The sequence below is a fragment of the Thamnophis elegans genome, chromosome 4, assembly GCF_009769535.1.
Source record: "Thamnophis elegans isolate rThaEle1 chromosome 4, rThaEle1.pri, whole genome shotgun sequence".
In the NCBI taxonomy this organism is placed as follows: Eukaryota; Metazoa; Chordata; class Lepidosauria; order Squamata; family Colubridae; genus Thamnophis; species Thamnophis elegans.
The window spans coordinates 63,170,347-63,191,057 of record NC_045544.1 but is presented as its reverse complement, the minus strand read 5'-3'; the positions used below and the strand labels follow the sequence as shown (position 1 = coordinate 63,191,057).

Here is a 20,711-nt window from a genome sequence, read left to right as displayed (position 1 = left end):
TTGTATCTGTACTCTGCTCCTTGATTTCTCCGTTTCTATCTACAGTACATCTGTTGAACTCTCAACTTCTTGTTCTAGGTAGATCGGTTTAATTTGGCTTGTTGCACATAAATTTTCTTTTTTAAGTGTCTACACTTAAAGCACAAGAGTATCACAGAGATATCTAATATCTTGGAGTCCAATTACTCATATCCTGGCTGGATGTGATGGGAATTGGACTCCAACATATCTGGAAGAAAGTAGTTTGAGGGACAGTATTTGGGGGGATAGTAAGTGTTGCAACTTTCCAAGTGACCTTTCCATGCTAAGCTAAAACTGTATCCCACCCACCTGTTTCTTAAAATATATTTCTTCTTCAGTGTGAGTGGGCAAGGAAGGAGGATCTGTTTCAAAAAAGCAATCTGGAAAGCTGCCTTCTGGCTAGAAATGATTTGCAAAATTGGGTGTAAGGGAAGACCTCATACAAATGTTATACGCCTTGCGTGGAACCCAATCAATACTTCAAATCAAGTTAATTGGTACTATTTCTTACCATTGCTACCAGACCTGTAGCATTTTCAAAGCTGAAGAAGGCAACATTTGTGGGCAGTATTCATGTAGCTAACATGATTCCTTTGTGTTAAAGGTGAAGGAAAGCCAGGTTTCTCCACTGGGAACTTCTATGACTCAGCTATGGATTCATATCTGAAAAACATTCTTGTGATGTCATTTGGATTCACATTTCTTTTTACTGCTTATGGAGGACTCCAAAATCTTCAGGTAGGTGAACTTTATTTGGATCTGTGAGATCCTGTTGTGCATTATTCATTCCAGTATATGCAGATAATTCACAGGTCTGCAACTAAAAGGCTGTTTGATTATTTTCATCTAATTTCCATGTATTTTGGTGTGCTGAAAACAAATAAAATATTGAAAAAACTCCTAGACATCATGATTTGCCACAACATGCAAAATTGTCTTCAAATTTATAAAAAAAAATAATTTTTGGTATTTTTTTATATTATGGGTTTTTAACCAAATTTAAAGTCCAAATTACTATTAATTAATTCACATAAGTGCATTTAAGATATAAAATGCCAAAGAAAACCTTAAAGGGTTTATCCGAGTTATGTAAAAAAAATAGCACTGTAAATCTGATGGTCAGCAATATATACATAAGCTAAGCAAGTTTTAAGTCTGTGCTTCTAATGGTAGAAGGGGTTAATCTTTCCCGAATAATCCAGTGGGAGGGAGACACAGGGCAGATAGCAGCATCTCCGGGCAGTGCAGGGGGCGTGGCCAGCACTGTGACATCTCGTGTACAGACCCAGAGCTGCTCTCTCCTGCATGCCACACTTGTGCACGAATCATCATCAGGTTCTTGGTTCTAGGCTGTTCACACTTTTTCATCACAATTTATGTTAGCTCGTTATGGCTCCATGAAAGTGTATTAATTTGCCAGACAGTTTCTGTTTCATCTGTGGTAAATATACAGTGTTGAAGCAACAGCAGAACATTACAGACTTTGTGAAAAAAAGTATACTTTGCATACTTTGGACTAAAAATTGGAGATCAAGATAAAGTTTGGGCACCTCATAAAGTGTGAAAACAGTGTGTTGAGGACTTCCAAAACTGGTTCAAAGGTAAGAAAAAATATTTCCGTTATGGGATTCCTATAGTATGGCAAGAGCAAAAGAACCATAGTGATGACTGTTACTTTTGTTCATGCGATGTGAAAGGGTTTAATTCCAAATGGAAGCATTCCATTTCATACCCCAATCTTCACTCAGCAATTAGTCCCATCCCCCATGGCACAGATATACCAGTACCCCAGCCCCCTGCTACCTTGGAAGAGATACCTAGCTCCAATGAAGGTAAAGTAATACCTGAACCAGATGATGAATCAAGTTCTGACTTTGAAGATGATACAAGACCAAAATTATTTTCTCAGGAGGAGATGAATGATTTGTAAGAGACTTGAATCTTCCCAAAAATGCCGCTGAGTTACTTGAATCAAGGCTGAAAAGCAGGAATTTATTGTTGCCAGGAGTGTCATCTTCATGGTTCAGACATCATGAAAAGGAGTTTGTTCCTTACTTTGCCCAGGAAGACAAGTTGGTTTATTGCATCGATGTCGAAGGTCTGATGGGTCAATTTAAAATCCAGTATGATTCAGAGCAATGACATCTTTTTATAGATTCTTCAAAAAAAGGGGTCTCAAAGCAGTTTTACTCTACAATGGTTTTTACACTTCCATACCTGTAGGTCATTCCGTACACTTGAAGGCAACCTACGAGAACTTGGAATTGGTTCTTCGTAAACTTAAATATGAAGACCATGGTTGGCAAGTGTATGGGGACTTGAAGGTCTTGTGCATGCAACAAGCTGGGTATACCAAATACCCTTGTTTTCAGTGTCTATGGGACAGTCGAGGCTGACAAAATCACTGGACCAAGAAAAGTTGGCAGCCAAGGATGCTAACAGTCGGTGAAAAAAATGTCCTCCGAGAAACTTTGGTACCTTCCCATAAAGTTCTTCTACCCCCCTCTCCACATAAAATTGGGATTGATGAAGCAATTCATAAAATCACTTCCAAGAGATGGAAAATGCTTCAAATACTTGGTCACCAAGTTTCCATGCCTGTCAGAGGCAAAATTGTTTGTCGGACCAGACATTAGAAGGCTTATAGTTGATCAAGAGTTTGTCAATACCATGACGGATCCTCAAAAAGAAAGGTAGATTGCATTTAAAGAAGTCGTACAGAAATTTTTAGGCAATAACAAAGATCCTCGCTACAAAAACTTTGTTGGAAGAATGCTGAAAGCATTTCAAGCTTTAGGTTGCCTGATGAGTTTGAAAGTGCATTTCCTCCAGTCCCACCTTGACTTCTTTCCTGAAAATTTGGGAGCTGTGAGTGAGGAACAAGGTGAACAATTCCACCATGACATTAAAGAGATGGAAAGGAGATACCAGGGAAAATGGAGCAAGCATAAATGCACCAAGAGGAGCCTCACAAGGAAGAAGAATTGAGTTTAGTGTGTGTAGATGAGCTCATTTCAGTTCAGAAAACAATTTTCATGAAAATATTGTAATAAAACTTTAATTTTATAAGTCTATTTCCATTTATTTTGAGGTATTGCCCTATTTAACACAGTTACCTAAAATTGTCAGGAAACATGATGTCCTATGACAAAATGGAGGTCATTTTCAGATTCAGCGCACCAAAAAACATAAAGATTACGTGGAATAACCAAAACAGCTCTCGATTATTATTTTTTTGCAGACCTGTGTAATGAATTGTACACTCACTCTCCCTCCCTCCCTCCCTCATTTGCTTTTCACATTTCTCTGCTTTCATTTTTTTCTGATCATGTACATTTATATGTATACATGTATGTATTGTATAATACATATTCATGTATTATATTAAACACATATTGCATAGTGTATTTAATGCACTATGGTGGATGCTTTATTTATTTCATTGTGTCTTTTAATTGCTATTAAAACTATTCTCTGTAATGTTCATATTCTTTATGCTGCCTTAAGAAAATCTGATTTTCTTTGTTTTCAAATGAATGAGGTGAGATTGCATAATGGACGAAAGTTTTAACCCCCAAATTGAAATAAATCATAAGTGCCTCAAGATAAGGGCAGTGATCCTGGTGATGTGACCAAATATTTTTTCTTGTATGAGGGCAGAAAATCCTCAGCATCTCTCTCCTTTCAACAATATTCACTTCCAACTGCCTGCTATCCCTCCATGACTACATGAACTGTCAATCATCCCAGGCAGACCAGACAGAAAACAGGGTCAGATGTGCTAATACTTCCTTAGTGTAAGATTACTTTCAAAGATTCAAATCCTTGCAATTATGAAAATACAAAACTCCTACCATCTCCTTTACAGCCTCTGAAAGAAACTATAACAAAGTCACTTTCTCTGTCCATTATGCAGCTGTGCATAATGGACAGAGAATGCACCCTCTTAACTGTTTGCTCCATCTGCAAAATGTACCAACTAACGTTCTCTGGCTGAAGTAGCTTTGGATAATCATTAGCCCTTTAACTGGTCATTGGTGGCAATTGATCACTTGGTCAATCCGGTTCTTTTCTAAAGCAAGAGTCACACTGCATTTTCATTGCTCTGTGCAATAAAGACTGATGAGTCTGAGTGTCCCAAAAGAGGAGCTTGATTTGTGGGCACCCATGAGGGTAAGGAGGCTTGATGAAATGTGTGTGATGATATCATTACTCAAACACTCTGATTTCTTCAGAGATCAGGACACAGTAAGCACAGACAGCATTTTGTAATGACAATGCATTTGTCATATGTGTTTGATATCATAGTTTCATTGCCAAACTTCTCTGTCTTAACTGTCTCTTCCTCTTTTTCTATTCATCATTGTCACTCATGTATTATTGTGTTTGCTATAAATATGTGCCACCGTTGCATTTTGTCTGTACAGAGCAGCCTCCACTCTGAAGAAGGCCTGGGAGTTGCCTCCCTGAGTATGATCTATGGTACTCTCATCCTGTCCTCCATGTTTCTCCCATCAGTCATCATTAAGAAATTTGGATGCAAATGGACCATAGTAGGCTCAATGTGCTGCTACATTACATTCTCTTTGGGAAACTTCTATGCCAGCTGGTAATTAGTATTTCCTAATTCCTATGACATTTGCAATGCATTTTGTCAGATACAAAAAAATCAGGACCATTCATGAGGTTGCAGCATGAAATATTTATTCAACCTGATAAACTATGTGGTCAACTAAAGTTCAACAATAAATTGTCAACAGATAAAGATCAACAGAATTCAGGAGGGGTTGAACTTGGAATGCTTGTGGGAATGCAAGGACTCCAAACTTACAAAATACTTAACCCCACCACCCCCTCTACCTGCCTGCTCCATTCCTACACATTTGGGGGGACAGATACAATTTCTGGCTGACATATCTCTAGTGGGATACCACCATGAAAGATCTAATTGAATATAACTAAATGGTGAAAAGTATAGTAAATAAATGGATGTTTGTTCATTAGATGGCTTGGGCTTCACAAAACCTAAGATTGAAAGTCACTTTAGGATTTGATAGGGACAAGTAAATGTTTTTAATGATAGCACCAAACTGAATGCTTTGACACTAAAAACATTACTGATACTTGAGGAATCAGCAGACAACAGCTGGAAAGGGAAATGGAGGAATATCTATAGAAGAGGTATGCAACTTTTATTGACTAGAAGGTAAGAATTGAGTTTTTTATAACATGCCAAGATCTTCAAATGAACAGAGCCAAAACCCAACTTTGTATGTGAGTTTTTAAAGAATGAAATTGGGGCCTTTGGCTCCCTAAAATGAAGTGAAGGTAAGAAAGAGCTTTTAAATATTTGAGATCAGGCCAGGCCTCAAAATGATACCAGTTTCAGTCTGGATAGAACTTTTATTGGTCAATGGAAATAGGGAATGAAAGCGCAGCAACAGTTCCCTGCCCTTGGAAAAACAGGGGAAAAGAAAGAAAAGATCAGATTTGTGGTGAATATCTTTGGTGTATTTCTTCTGCCTCACTTAGTTTTGACCATTTCTTCACCCACATCAAGATCATTTTCAGATGTACTTAAAGTAAGACGCTGGGAGAAGCAGATCTCAAATAGTCTTACCAGTTTGGGGTTTGAGGGATAGCCATATGGGTAGGATTTATGCCACAATTTCCATCTGTAAAACTGCAGCCGTTGCTCTAGACCAGTGGTCTCCAACCTTGGCAACTTTAAGATCTGTAGACTTCAACTCCCAGAGTTCCTCAGCCAGCAAAGCACTCCTCTAGACCATTCTATAGATGATTAAGATGGTTTTGCAGATCCCTGGTTTGTGGTTTTGTTTTTTTTAGCAGTAGAAGTCTGGGAGGAGACAACCCTCCCCGCAAAATATCCAGAGGGTACTAGCCCTCCATTCCTGGGGAATGCTATGTAACCCATGTAACTTTAATTTCCACCAACCAGTGGTGGGATTCAAAATTTTTACTACTGGTTCTATGGGTGTGGCTTGATGGGCGTGGCTTGGTGGGCGTGGCAGGGGAAGGATACTGTAAAATCTCCATTCCCTCCCCATTCCAGGGGAAGGTTACTGCAAAATCCCCATTCCCTGCCGATCAGCTGGGACTCGGGAGGCAGAGAATAGATAGGGGTGGGGCAGGACAGAGGTGGTATTTATTGGTTCTCCAAACTACTCAAAATATCCATTCCCGGTTCTCCAGAACTGGTCAGAACCTGCTGAATATCACCTCTGCCACCAACCTCTAATGAGTACAAAAGAATCGATAGTATCACATGATAAAAAAACGTGGTAACTTTATGCAGCCATAAATAAGTTGTAGTTTGACCATTAAACTTTTTAAAAGCCATTTCTTCTCCTATTATGAGGGCTGGTTTTATGTGTTCTTATAAATAGTCCTTAACTTACAACCATTCATTTCATGATTGTTCAAAGGGCTGAAAAAAGTAACTTGCAACCAGACCTTGTATTTACTATACAATCTTCACAATGTCCCCATAGTCATGTGATCAAAATGTGTGTGCTTGGCAGCTGATATATATTTCTCATAGTTGCAGCATCTCAGAGCCACAGGATTACCATTTATGACCTTCCCAGCTGGCTTCCAATAAACAGTCAATAGGGCAGGGGTCGGCAACCTTAAACACTCCAAGAACCATAAATGTCCTAACCGGAACCCCCCCCCCCCCCAATTCAGTTCTGGAGCTGACCAGAAGTCTGGTTCCCCCAACATAGAGTCTCCTAGCACAGTGTCCTCTTTCCTCTACCTCTCCTAACCGAAAGCCCTATCAATTGTGGAGCCGACCAGCGACAGGGAGCCACAACAGAGGGATGAAAGAGCCACATGCAGCTCCAGAGCCATGGATTGCTGACCCCTGCAATAGAGGAAGATGGATTTCACTTAATAACTACCTGATTCATTTAATGATCATGGTGATTCACTTAAGACCCACAGCAAAGAAAAGTTTATGAAATTGGGGATGACTCACTAACAACTGCCTAGCTTATCAATGGAAGTTCTGATCACAGTTTGTGGAAATTTGAGCTCGTAAGTCAAGGACTATATGCATAGCAATCTATCCCTAGTAGGCATAGCACCTCTGGAATATCCTGTGTTTCATTATATTAGACAGTCAGACTCAAGTAGTATAGTGATATGGACATTCCAGAATTATAGCTCACAATTTTCTCTCAGCCCATCCTATTTCAAAGGACTGTTGCCATGGGGGTAAAAAGAAAGACCTATTCTGTAAACTGCCTTGAACCCTCAGAAATGTGTGATGCCTTAAAAACATGTGTGTTTGTGTGCCTTCAAGTCAGTTTTTGACTGCTAGCAACTGACTGCAGTTTTCTTGGCAAACTTTTTGGTTAGTGGTTTGTCATTGCCTCCTCTGCTAGGGCTAAGAGGAAGTGACTGGCCAAAGGTCACCGAGCTGGCTTTGTGCCTAAAGCAGGCTACTCACCATCTCCTACTTTCAAGCCTGATGCCTTCAACATTACACCAAACTATTAACACTACACCAAATATCCCCAAACCCCCATAATTTTAACTTAAGACTATCTACCATTGACTTCACCCCATTCCTAAGAGGTGTGTAAGGGGCAGGGGTGGGTTCCTGCCAGTTGTAACCTCTTCTATAGAAGAGGTTCCACAAATCTACAGTGCCTTTTAGAACCGGTTCCAGCTCCCTCCCCCCTCCCATCTGGACATCATCAAGATGAAGAGCAAGAGGAGGAATTCTGGGAGTTGAAGTCCGCAAGTCTTAAAGCTGTCAAGTTTGAGCACCCCTGGTTTTTTTTTTTCTAATTTCTGGATCAAATCTGTCCCCATTTACTGTTCATATTTATGTTTATACTTATACCTGTTGTTTTTTTTTACATGTTTGACAAACTAAATAAATAAAATAAATAAATAAACTGACTACAAATTTAGGAAATACATTTTAAATATGAATGGTAAGGAGTCCATCTGAACAAACATATTGTTTCATTTTATGCAGCTGCAGCTTCTGAGCCACTCACAGGGTCATTGCATATAAAATTCTTTACACAGGCTAGTTTTGATTTTGATTTTATTAATGCCTGGTTCACTCTGGAAACCCTACCCAGAAACAGCCAATCCTGTTATACTAGGCAAATAGTGGGTGGACATCACTTGAGTCTATAGTGCCAATATTGGAAAGATGCAATTTGAACTTCTGTTGGTGATGCTTTAATTCTGTACTTGTATCATGACTTCTTACGCAACTCTGTAAGGATTTGTCATTAGAGTGTAGATACAAAACATGTGAATCATTATTTGCCTCCCTTGCATTCTGTTTTTGTTTTTGCAGAGGGAGTACAATTAGCAAATTTCTCTGAAATTCAGTGGAATGCTAAGTATTTTGGGATTATGTTTTGTTTCATAAAAATAACCACATTAAGTGTTTTTGACAGGTTCACACTCATCCCCACATCAATGATCTTAGGGCTGGGAGCAGCCCCGCTCTGGTCAGCCAAGTGCACTTATCTTACCATGGCCGGCAATTTATACGCTCAGAAAGTGGGCAAAATTGGAAAATATATAGTTACCCAGTATTTTGGAATCTTCTTTTTGATATACCGATCCTCTGGAGTCTGGGGGAATCTAATAGCATCTCTGGTTTTTGGCCAGACTCCCAATAAAGGTAATTATGTGTAAGTAGACATGTAGTAAAGAAGACACATGAAGCCTATGTTATTTGTAAAGCATGTAACGAGAAAGGAAATATTTTAAAGCTTTTAAAATTCTTTTCCTAGTATTATAGCCGATCTTTGTTCTCTTAACTTTGCCTCTTGGGCTTGCAAATAACTGATTCCAGATATAGTTCATATATTGCCCTAAACCGGAACATAATTTGTTTGATTTTGGTTTAGCATGTTAGATAATCCCATGCAATTTTGCACTAGTTTTACTAATCATCTGATAAAGTACCAAGATGACTCTAACAAATAATGTTTCTAGCATTTACATTAAAGAATCAGTCTATGGATTTATATTCTATGTTTTAATTGTTTTTATTTTAAGTTTGATTTAATCCTTTAATGTAAGGATAATAGAGACTAGATGGATTGCAAGAGTAGTCAGTTCTTTTAAGAAATAGTTAGGGATTGAATGTTACTAATTAAAATCATTACTAAAGGGGCAATTTTACAAAGTTGTATTCATAATGGGTAACATTTCCTGATTGACCAAATATTACTATTAGGAACAAATCAGAAACTGTTAATGGTATTCTTGAAAAGTTTCAAAATCTCATATTCATCTCAAAGGCACAGTTATTGGTTTAGGGGGGGGTCACAAATAATTGTTCTATTTTATCAATACCACCTTTATCAGAGGTGGTATTCAACAGATTCTTTCCAGTTCTGGAGAACCGGTAGCGGAATTTTGAGTAGTTCAGAGAACTGGTAAATACCACCTCTGACTGGCCCCAGAGCAGTGGTGGGCTTCAAAAATTGTTCGAACCTACTCTGTGGGTGTGGCCTCCTTTGTGGGAGTGGCTTGCCACCCATGTGACCGGATATGAAGATGCCGATGACACTTGTCAGAACCACCTTAAATTACCTCACACACAGCACTGGCATGCATAAGAATATGATGTAAACTTGTTTTTTAAAAGGCATCTTTGGTTTGCTTTAAAACAACTTCAACACACGCAATGTTCTGATTGCACCACAAACGCAGTAGTCATCCTTACCTTTCACAGAGGCACTGAGTTTTATAAATATGAGCATGATAGTGTAGAATAATCATATCCAAGGACCAGTGGTGAGTTTCAAAAAAATTTGGAACCTCTTCTGTAGGTGTGGCCTGCTTTCCAGGTCCACTTGTGGAACCTCCTCTAACCGGTTTGGTAGATTTGATGAACCGGTTCTACCGAATAGGTGCGAACTGGTAGGAACCCACCTCTGCCCCAGAGTGACCCCTCATCTATTCTCTGCCTCCTGAGTCCCTGCTCATTGGAAGGGAATGGGGATTTTGCAGTAGCCTTTCCCTGGAGTGGGGAGGGAATGGAGATTTTACAGTACCCTTCCCCTTTCATGCCCACCGTGCCACGCCCATCAAGCCATGCCATGCCCACCAAGCCACGCCCACAGAACTGGTAGTAAAAAATTTTGAATCCCATCACTGATGTGCATCAACGCATTAGCAAGTTCTTGATATAATTGCTTGAACTTCTGGACCACTAAAAGTAATTTAGAGAGAAGGACTTTGCAGCATGAATGCACAAGAAAGACCACTTAGGAATTTATTTTTTATAACAGAGTATACAGGGGATTAGAATGGCCCCCAACCCTGTTAGCCTTTCATAAGGACCTAAAAACCTGCCTATGTTTACATGCCTGGGGTGCACAGGGTGCCAATGGCCCCGTTTCCAGGCTGTACTACTAATAGAACAAATATCTTGCTCCTATGTATATTTAATATGGATGTTTTAAAATGTTTTTAGTATTTTTAATTGTAATATACTTTTTTGAATTGTAAGCCACCCAGAATCTTTGACTGAGGTGGGTGGTTATAGAAATCGAATGAATGAATGAATGAAAGAAAGAAAGAAAGAAGAAAGAAATAAATATCATAGACCCCCACAGATATTTCTTAGATTACAAATAAGAATACCAATGCAGTTTAACTTTCTTTGAAACAAAACTTAAAACTGATGACAGGGAATTGCAAGTGGATTGTATATTTGGCCTTCATTTGCTTATACAACCTTCATTCTTGTCTGTATTTTGACCATTAATAAAACCCTGTTTCCTTTTGTTTTTAATGTAATAGTAAATCTCACAGAAACAGATCTGGTGTGCTGTGGTGTAGGCAGTTGCATGGTAAACACCACAAATAGGACTGTGACATCAAAAGGACCATCTAATACTTTGATCTATACTTTGATGGGAATCTACACAGGTAAGCCCTCTCACGCATCTTTGACATATGATGAAGGAAAATATGCATAATTTGTATGCATAATGTATCAGAGCACATTTTAAAGTTATATAATGCTGGACCTTACTCAAGTGAGGTTCTTGGTTTAGGTAGTGTTTTGATGGAAGATTGTCTAGGACAGGGGTGTCAAACTCGATTTCATTGAGGGCCACCTCAGGGTTGTGTTTGACTTTGGAGAGCTGTGGTGGGCATGGCCAGCTTGATGTCCCTCTTGTTGGGGGTGCCTGTGGCAGCCCAAGTGCTCTGCCAGTGAAAACGGGCTCTCAAGCTCCATTTTCAGCTGCAATGGCCTCCTGCAACCCTCTGCCAGCAAAAAACAGAGCTCGGGAGGGCCACCCTCCCAAGCTCTGTTTTTGCTGGCAGAGGGTTGCAGGAGGTGGTTGCAGCAAAAAATGGAGCTTGGGAGCCCGTTTTTGATGGGAGAGCCACTGTGGGTCGATCCTTCACTGTTTCCAGGGTGGCCCCACAGATCTAAGCACCCCACAGGCCGGATTCGGTCTGCAGACCTTGAGTTTGACACCCCTGTTCTAGGAAATTTGCTTTTCATGCCTTGCGCTCCAACATGGCAAGATTTAAATTCCTTTAACCTTCAAATAGCAGCTGTGTACTGTTGTTTATGTTCCCTTTCCCCTCTGAGTTGTTCGCCGCCCTGAGTCCCTCCTGGAGAAGGGCGGCATACAAATAAACCAAATACAATACAATACAATACAAATAGAGATCAAGGTTCACCAGTGATGAGGATCGATGACACTGAATTTCAATATATGGAAAATCATTAATTGACCAAAGACAAATAAGAAAAATTGAGAAGTTTACAGTAGGATCCCCTAAGCTTTAAACAGGATTTATAAATTATTCATATATTTGCTAAAATGAGAAAAATGACACCATATATATATATATATATATATATATATATATATATATATATATATATATATATTATAATTCCTACATGTAAATTTGAACAGGATATTAGATAATATCCACACCAGAGGAAGAATCTACTCTTAAAGCATCCCTGACATCAGATGTCTGTCTAGTTTTGTTTAAAGAGCCTAGGTGGCACAGTAGTTAAATGCAGCACTACAGGCTACTTCAGCTGACTGCAGTTCTGCAGTTCAGCTGTTCAAATCTCACCGGCTCAGGGTTGACTCAGTCTTCCATTCTTCCGAGGTGGGTAAAATGAGGACCCGGATTGTTGTTGGGGGCAATATGCTGACTCTGTAAACTGCTTAGAGAGGGCTGAAAGCCCTATGAAGCGGTATATGTCTAACTGCTATTGCTATTGCTAAATCAGTGGTGGGTTTCCATTTTTTTAATTCTTGGTTCACACACGCACGCAATGCTTCTGTGCATGCGCAGAAGTGTCCGGGCAGGTGGGCAGAGCCTCCTGCCACCGCCACTACTAGTTCAACCAATCTGGGCTGAACCAGGAGCAACCCACCTCTGGTTTAAATGCTTTAGTGAAGGAGAGTCCGCCATCTCTCAAAGCCGTCCATTCCCTTATTAGACGACCTTTATACAATCAAAAACATCTCCCTTTTAATTAAAATCCATTGTTTCTTGCTAGTCCTTTAAATGCTCTTAGGAACACTGCAGAAAGAAGTGGATCATATTTTGTGGTATCTGTGTTCATAGCATATAAGGCTTTTCTGGATTTCTCCTTCACTCAGGACTGGATGTAGGAAGAAATCTCAATTGAATCAGAATCTGAGAATGAAAAGCTATAGGCCAAGTCCAACGAAGTTCAACCAACCATAGTATAGGGCCATGATGGCGAATTTATGGCACACATGCCACAGGTGGCACACAGAGCCCTCTCTGGAGGCACATGAGTCATCATCCCAGCTCAGCTCCACCATGCATGCATGCGCACCTCCCATTAGCCAGCTGGTTTTCAGATCTCTGCTGCGCATATATGGGGGTGGGGTGCATGCAGGGGGTGTCATGTGTCAAATATTTTCAAATATTAGGGATCAAAATATTATGCTTTGACATGACATGCTTTGACTCTGAAGGTAACATTTTCCATTCAAAATAGATACAGAGAAACAGTAAATCTTACCAAATTCTGAATATTTTGTAGATCATTTCAATTCATACAGTATATTCAATCCTTTTGATTGGATTGAATTTACTTCAACTTCCATCCATGTAATATAATAAAAATTAACATTTCTGCTTTAAGTATAATGTCCTTTCACATGTAATTTAGAAAATACTATCATTGCAAGGAAATGGCTCAAAAATATGCTTATCCAGAGAAGAAGCAATATTGACAGATGTGTGATACCATATTCATGCTAATCTCAGTAAAGCCTTTGTTTTGACCTGGAATGGTAACAAATGTTTAATGCAACAGCAGATTGTGGGGTTGTTGTTTTTTTCCTGCTATCTGTCATAACACAAACGTCACAGCTGAGCAAAAAAAAAATTGTGAAAAAAGGATGCCCAAAAAGTATTTTGCTTTGGGTTAAAAGAAGATATTTTTAATATTGCTAATTTAAATTAGTAGCACTTAATAAGCCAAGAAATATGACTTTATTATTAAACACCAATTTTTCCAAACACAATGTACCCTTTTAATTTTGTTGGTTCAAATACTTCCTTTCATTTCTCAGCTAGTGAGATTCTAGCTGTGTTGCTAGTGACTATATTTCTGGATCAAATCTCAACCAACCAAGCAGAGAGTGAAGAAAAGTCCAGGTCATCTTTTAGATCCACTTTTCTGGAAACATTTCAACATCTTAAAGATAAACGCCAGTGTCTCTTGATACCTTTGACTATGTATAGTGGACTTGAGCAAGGATTCCTGGCCAGTGACTACAATAAGGTGGGTTATAAAATATAGGTTTATCTAATCTATTTAAGGTGCTAAGTGAAAAAATGCAGAAGGAGCAGAAGTTCACCACAGAATCGCACCACAGAATACCTAGGGTAGACTCTCTCTCTCAAGGGACTAGAAAACTCATTTAAATGATGTGCCACCAGATTTAGTCACCTATGTATTCCCTTTGGCTCTAATTCTTGGAAATGTTTTAAAAAGAAACAATACAACCATTTGGGAATCATACTGGGATTAAAGAACATAAGTATAGGTAGCAAGGCCTTCTAGGAGAACTATTTCCTAGGCATAGTTTTTGGTTCTTTACACAGTATGAACTGTTAATTTATAAATCACTTCATCAAAATGATTTATTCAAAGAGTAGGTAGGCACGCAGACAGGCAGGCAGGCAGACAGACAGACAGACAGACAGACAGATTCATTCATTCATTCATTCATTCATTCATTCATTCATTCATTCATTCCTTGGATTTCTATAGCTGCCCATCTCAGCAAATGACTCTGGGCAGCTCACAATTCAAAACATATATTACAATTAAAATTTGAAAAACATCATAAAACAATAAAAACAATAAAAACAATAAAAATGTTAAAATGGTAAATGATATTAAAACTTTTCAATACATACAAAAATGAGACATCTGTCCCATTAATAATATAGCGAGAAGCAGAACTCTTGGCGCATGGAGTGCTCCAAACTCAGGAGCGTATCCAGGTTTTTATATTCCAGTTGCATCAGAATTAAAACTTTCAGAATTCCTTGTCAATATGTCCAAAGAATTCTATCTTTGCTAAGAATTCCAGTGTGTTGAAATGACTGGGGTTTTTTAAATTACATTTTATTACATTTATATGGCCACCAGTGGAATCTCGAGTAGGTGAAAACATAATATAAAATAATTTTAAAAAACAAGTTGAAGCACCTATAAAAAAGCTCATTGTCAATATGTTACACATACAAATGCCAGAGTTCCATTAGAATCCAATTCCTATGCTAGGGGAAAAGCCAAGTCATTACAATCTTCCAGAAGGCCGAAAGGGGTGAGTCTGTCCAGGGGGAGGCTCTTCCGTAAGGCAGACACCATGAGAATGAAGGTACACTTCCCAGAACCTCCCAGATGATATTGTTTCATCAAGGAGACCCTGAACATGTTACCTCTATTAGATTGCTGGAACAGGCAGAAACCCAAAGGGTAGGCTATCAAGCAATTACAACACACCTGGAGGATACTACTTTGAGAATGAGTAGGTTATGTCTTTTCAACTTCAGGTCCAGTTTTCACTTGTTTTTGTGCTTAAGAACAGCTGCAATAGCTGATCAAAGTCCTGGCTGTCTACCCATATTGCACAGCAGCTGCACACTGCATTTAGAGGCTCTATAGCGAGACAGGGAATAGCTTTATTGATCATGTAAGTGTGGCATGAATATTCAACACCTGCACTCTGAAGCACCCATCAGGCCTTTAACTGCAAACAAGAAAATTGAAGCTGCTGCTCTGTATAATAAAATAACTGTGGGCACCTCTCTCTTTCCCACTTTCTTTATAGTCCTATGTGACCTGTGCTCTTGGGATAAACTTCGTTGGATATGTGATGATCTGCTTTTCAGCTACAAACTCACTCGCCTCCTTGCTGTTTGGCAAGATTTACCAGTTCACCGGTAGAAAGGTTCTCTTTACATTGGGTAGGTAAAGGCTAACTGGGTTTTTTAAATTACATTTTATTACATTTATATGGCCCATTATCTAGTGTAATGGCCTGGGTGGATTTGACTTGAGCTTTGAGAAATAGGATACAAGTTAAGCAATTGCTGAAGAACATAGTTTCCCATCACTAGCAAGATGACAAAGCAACAGTCCCAATAGTTATATAAATATATTTGCTGAATCAGTAACTTTATTGAAGAATTCTCCAAGGGTACCAGAATTATAATTCACTGTAACTCCAAGAGTTCTCAGAAAACCATCTGTAGGTAAAGGAACTGAAGGTTTCCAACTTGGAGAAGGTGTCCTGGAAATCACCTGATTTGTGGGGCTTCATGTAATTTCATGATCCAGCTTATTAAGTTCAGTATCTGACCTCATATCATCAATTCTGGTACTCTTTTTATAATGTATTGATATAGGTACCGTCTTTCCCCGAAAATAGGACAGGGTCTTATTTTCTTTTCACTCCTGAAATAAGCGCTTGGCCTTTTTTTCAGGGAGGTCTTATTATTTTTGAGGTGCAGGAAGTGGTGAGCATGGTCACCTCATGGCTGCTGCTGCATTACAATATTTTTGAGGAGGGCTTATATTTTCGGGAGGGCTTATTTTAGCGCATGCACTCAAAAGCCCAATTGGGCTTATTATCCAGGGAGCTCTTATTTTCAGGGAAACAGGGTAATATTTTTTTTACAAAAAAATGGTCTTAAGGCTATGCCTACTTTGAAAATGTTTTGGAAAAATTGCGTTAGATCTTACACAAATGTGACTATTTTACTATTTATTGGAATAGCAAAAGGAGTCTGCTGCTTTAAAGGCATATTAGAGCATTAGCATCTTTTTAGAGGCTAATGTGGCAGCTTGACAAAAGACTGCCTGAATGAGAGAGGTCAGGTGATATATGAAATACTTGAGCCCTAGAACCATAGAGAGGAAGATACCTTAGAGGTCATGTAGACCAGCATCTGGCTCAATGCAAGATTCCCTACAGCAGGGACATCGAACATGTGGCGTTATGTTGTTGTCACGTGACATATCACAACATTTTTCCCCTTCACTAAACTGGGGGAATGGGGGTGGCCAGCATGTGACACATCCGGGCTGCGAGTTTGACATCCCTGCCCTACAGTATATCTAGTAGATGATCATCCACCTTCTGTGGAAAACCTTTAGCAAATGAGAACTTGCTCCATAATGTGGCAGCCTTTTCCACTGCCTAACACTTACATACAATCAAGAGATTATTCCTAATGTCTAGTCTAAACCACCTTCCTTTGTTTTAACCCATTGGTTCTAGTCCTGTCTTTTGTGGCAATAGAAAATATCGTTTCCTTGTCTGGACCAATCCTGCTTCTTTCTTCCAGAGTTTACTGGGTGCTAGAAAGGAAGTTATAGCTAAGGTGCATTCCGGGTCCTATGATGACAAGCAGTTCTTTAGTCTGAATTGGAATGTGCTTTACTGTTTTCTCATGATCTTTGCCTCGTCCAACAGGTGCCATTCTCCATCTCAGCTGCATAATAGTGCTATTGCTCTGGAAACCTTACTCAAACCAACTTGCCCTATTTTTTATAATACCTGCCATCTGGGGTGTAGCAGATGCTATCTTGCAAACACTAACCAACGGTAAGCATTTATAGTTAGAGAAGGCCAGCAGAAAGATTGAAATAGGATTGTAGGTTTTATGCAAAGGAGATAATATCAGCAACTGTATTAGCCTTACTGGAAAGGGCCTCCTTGGCATGAACTGTTAGATTGATCTATGTGATGTTTGTGGATGGCCATTTAGGCCTATCCTTCTGTGCATAATGATCCTGCTCTATTTCTATGCAAATCTAATGACTTGTTTAAAATCTGCAAGAAGATCCACCTACATTTCTGTGTCTGTAAAAGTGTATACAATTTCTCAAACATATATAGTTGCATTTCCTCTTAATCGGTCCCTTTTAATGCAAGGCTTTTTATAAAGCATGCTCTTTTTTCACCTTCTCCATTTCAGTAGGAAGAAAATACATTGTAAAATTCTGAAAAGGGAAAAAACCTGAAGGATTTTGTATTGCAGTTTGGATAGTCAGAGTGTTGGATGCATAAGTTCCCTTTAAAATAATGAGCTGAGTCAAATTCATCCCAAACCCATAAAATTATTTGATCCCCGAGGATTGTTAAAACTTAGCAACATATTTATCTTATACATTTATCTTAGAAGGCAAGATATTCTGCATACTCCATCTAGAATTTCACTGCCAGGGAGTGGCCTGGCATCAATCAACTTTAGTAAGACCCTTTGAAGGAGGCGTGTTTTTTTTACTGATTGCCACCCTGAAGTTCTGCATCACCCCGCAACCAGGCTTGTTTAGGTTTCATTCAAATATCTTTGTGTGTTTCTGCTTGCCTTTTCAGTTCTGAGAAATGATAAGCTCAAATTACTAAACTAACACTACAAAAGGAGAGGGAAGGAACAGGAAAATTAAGAAAGATCATTGGTAAACTATCATAATGTAACATCACAGCCTATTTTGTATCTGTTGTTTTTTTATAGTCCATTTGAAATTTATGGGTAAAGATTTATTTTTTATCATTGCACTGACAAATAGTATCCAGCAGACCATAGCTGATCTCAGAAGCTAAGCAAGATTAACCCTGATTAATAATTAAAGGGGAATTGCCTGGGATTCCCAGAATTATAGGTTGGACAGAAGGCATTTAAAATTACTATTTGCATAAATGCACTTATGTCCGATAGTATAATTAAGAAGAATTAACAAATAAACTGTTGAATAGAAAACATTTTAAAGAATTTACTATAGAGGATGGAGAGGGAAAGAAAGATGATGTCTGTGTCTTTATGAACTTCTATTTGTGGGATTATTTTGCTTAGCAGTGTCTGGGCTATTTTTAAAAAAAAAACTTTATGTATTTCCTTTCCCATTTCTGGGAGACATCACATCACCAATCTAAGAATAAAACTTAGATTGTACATCTGGTTCTGTAGGATATAGCAATAGACTTATATACCACTTCACAGTGCTTTACAGCCCTCTCTAAGCAATTTACAGTCAGAATATTGCCCCCAACAATCTGGGTCTTCATTTTACCGACCTCAGAAGAATAAACGGCTGAGTCAACCTTGAACCTGATGAGAGTTGAACTGCCAAATTGCAGCCAGCAGAAGTAGCCTTCACTATTGTATTTTAACCACTACGCCACCATGGCTCAATGTAATGGTTAATATGATGGGCCAAGACCACCCTTATCTCATTCACTCATTTTATGCCACTTAATCCCTCCGCTATTTCACAGGCAGTGATTGCAGCCAGAAATTAGCAGATGAAGGCTATGTGTTCTTCCTTCAGCTTCTTAATTATCTATCTTGGCCACTTGAGGATGGGTGGACTTCAACTAGTCAAGGTTGAGAAACATTGATCTAAATTATCTAATGGTTACATGAGTTCATGCTAAGTAATGTTATAAAAGCTGCATACCACTTAAAGAATCTAATGTCGTTCCCGTAGTCTCTGTAAAAGACCCTGTATGCTCTCCTTGCATGCTCAGAAGTTCTTTCTTTTTCTTTTACAGAGTAGTTACATAGTAGAACCACGCTTTAGGATTGCAGATATTCTTCACATATCAACAGCAATTGGGACCAGCAATTCTGTTGCTAGGTAATGCAGTTTTTAACTGAGCTGACTTACACTGTCCGTTCCAGTTGTGGTCATTAAGCAAACCACTGCAGATGATTAAGTGCAACATCACATATCTGATTTCCTCATTGGCTCTGGTTGTCTGAAGTCAGTTGTGAATGTCACAAATGGCAATCACATGTTCGCAGGACGCTGCAAGTATCCTAAATTCACACCTAAATTGCAAAAAGCCCAAATCACAATCACGTGATCACAGGGATGCTGTAACAGCCACAGCTTTGAGGACCAGTCATAAATCTCCTTTTTCAGTGTTGTCATCACTTCAAACAGTTGTTAAATGAGTGATCAGTAAACAAGGACTATCTATATACTACTCCAAGCTATATACGGTATAAGAACAGCTCAGTTTAAAAGCCAGTAACATTGCTGACCTTTGGCCCAGTTCTCTCACCAAAATATCATAACATTTTAAGGAGAATTGATCAAAAATTCATCAGCATTCAGAACCAAAGCAAGTCACTCCCAAAGCTATCTTTTAGAGTTGGGAGCTACTACTAATCAAGAGCTCCCCCTAAAGCACACCTAAAGAAACGCAGGATTCAGTTTCATTCATTCCCGATACATTTGTTCAGGATATGTGTGCGCTGCATTTAGATTTGCAAAGCTAAAAATATCTCAAGCAGCAAATGAGGACAAACCCACTTCTCTCTGTAAAAAGAGAAAAGACTCAATAAAGTCTTGCCATTCAGAGCAGAAAGATGGGAAACCAAAGAGTTTGATATGATCAGAACACTCCCTCCCTGCAGCCATAAAAGGTATCCCTATCTATAACAGAGTGCTCTGAAAATACTTGACACAAAAAGAGAGGTATAATAAAAGATTGTAATGCAGAATCACCTTTGTTTGAAATAGGTGACAACTGCTGTTTAAAAAAACATAAATCTGAGCTGATATCGTAAAGATTATCTGATATCATTCTCTCTTATATATATTTTTCTTTAATAGCTCTCTATGGAATTTTATTTGAGAAGCACAAAGAGGCAGCCTTTGCAAATTACCGCCTGTGGGAGTCATTGGGCTTTGTCATAGCCTTTGGATACAGCACCTTCTTAAGCGTCTCCATCAAACTGTACATTCTCGTAACTGTTCTGATTGTGGCGATGGTCTTATACGGAGCAGTCGAATACCTGGAATCCAAAGTGTCTTCTGGAACACCTCACACTGCTAACCAGGAGCCAATCACATCACAGCAAAATGCTCAATCAACAAATCTCTAAGTAAGGAAATCTATGCAGAAAAGGGTTCTAAATCAAATCAAAGCTTCCATAAGGACATTTACTGGACAACAGAGAATGATGGCCATGAGAAGGTTCAAGACACTGCTTTAACAATGTGCACAGGATTTTTTTTTATTCTTCTTTTGTGAAAAGACTTTGCAGAGTATTATGAACTTTCCTTGTATAGACTCTCCAACCAACTTCACAGGATGGTTGTTATGGGGAATAAATCAGAGGATGGA

At 38.9% G+C, this 20,711-nt stretch overlaps 1 protein-coding gene across 1 annotated transcript; it reads left to right on the top strand.

The window, feature by feature from the left end:
* Positions 1-672: 672 nt before the first annotated feature.
* UNC93A (unc-93 homolog A) lies at positions 673-20,469 on the top strand. Its single transcript, XM_032216031.1, has 8 exons — positions 673-759; positions 4,449-4,630; positions 8,469-8,698; positions 10,834-10,962; positions 13,626-13,837; positions 15,399-15,534; positions 17,046-17,177; positions 20,198-20,469. The coding sequence occupies exons 1-8, from the start codon at positions 673-675 to the stop codon at positions 20,467-20,469; spliced, it is 1,380 nt and encodes a 459-aa protein (XP_032071922.1).
* Positions 20,470-20,711: the final 242 nt, after the last annotated feature.

Excerpts from the sequence above, each read along its gene's own strand:
- UNC93A (XM_032216031.1), top strand. The coding sequence starts at position 673 with ATGGATTCATATCTGAAAAACATTCTTGTGATGTCATTTGGATTCACA. Across the intron at positions 4,631-8,468 it reads GGAAACTTCTATGCCAGCTG|GTTCACACTCATCCCCACAT; the intron begins GTAATTAGTATT and ends TGTTTTTGACAG. Across the intron at positions 13,838-15,398 it reads TGGCCAGTGACTACAATAAG|TCCTATGTGACCTGTGCTCT; the intron begins GTGGGTTATAAA and ends CTTTCTTTATAG.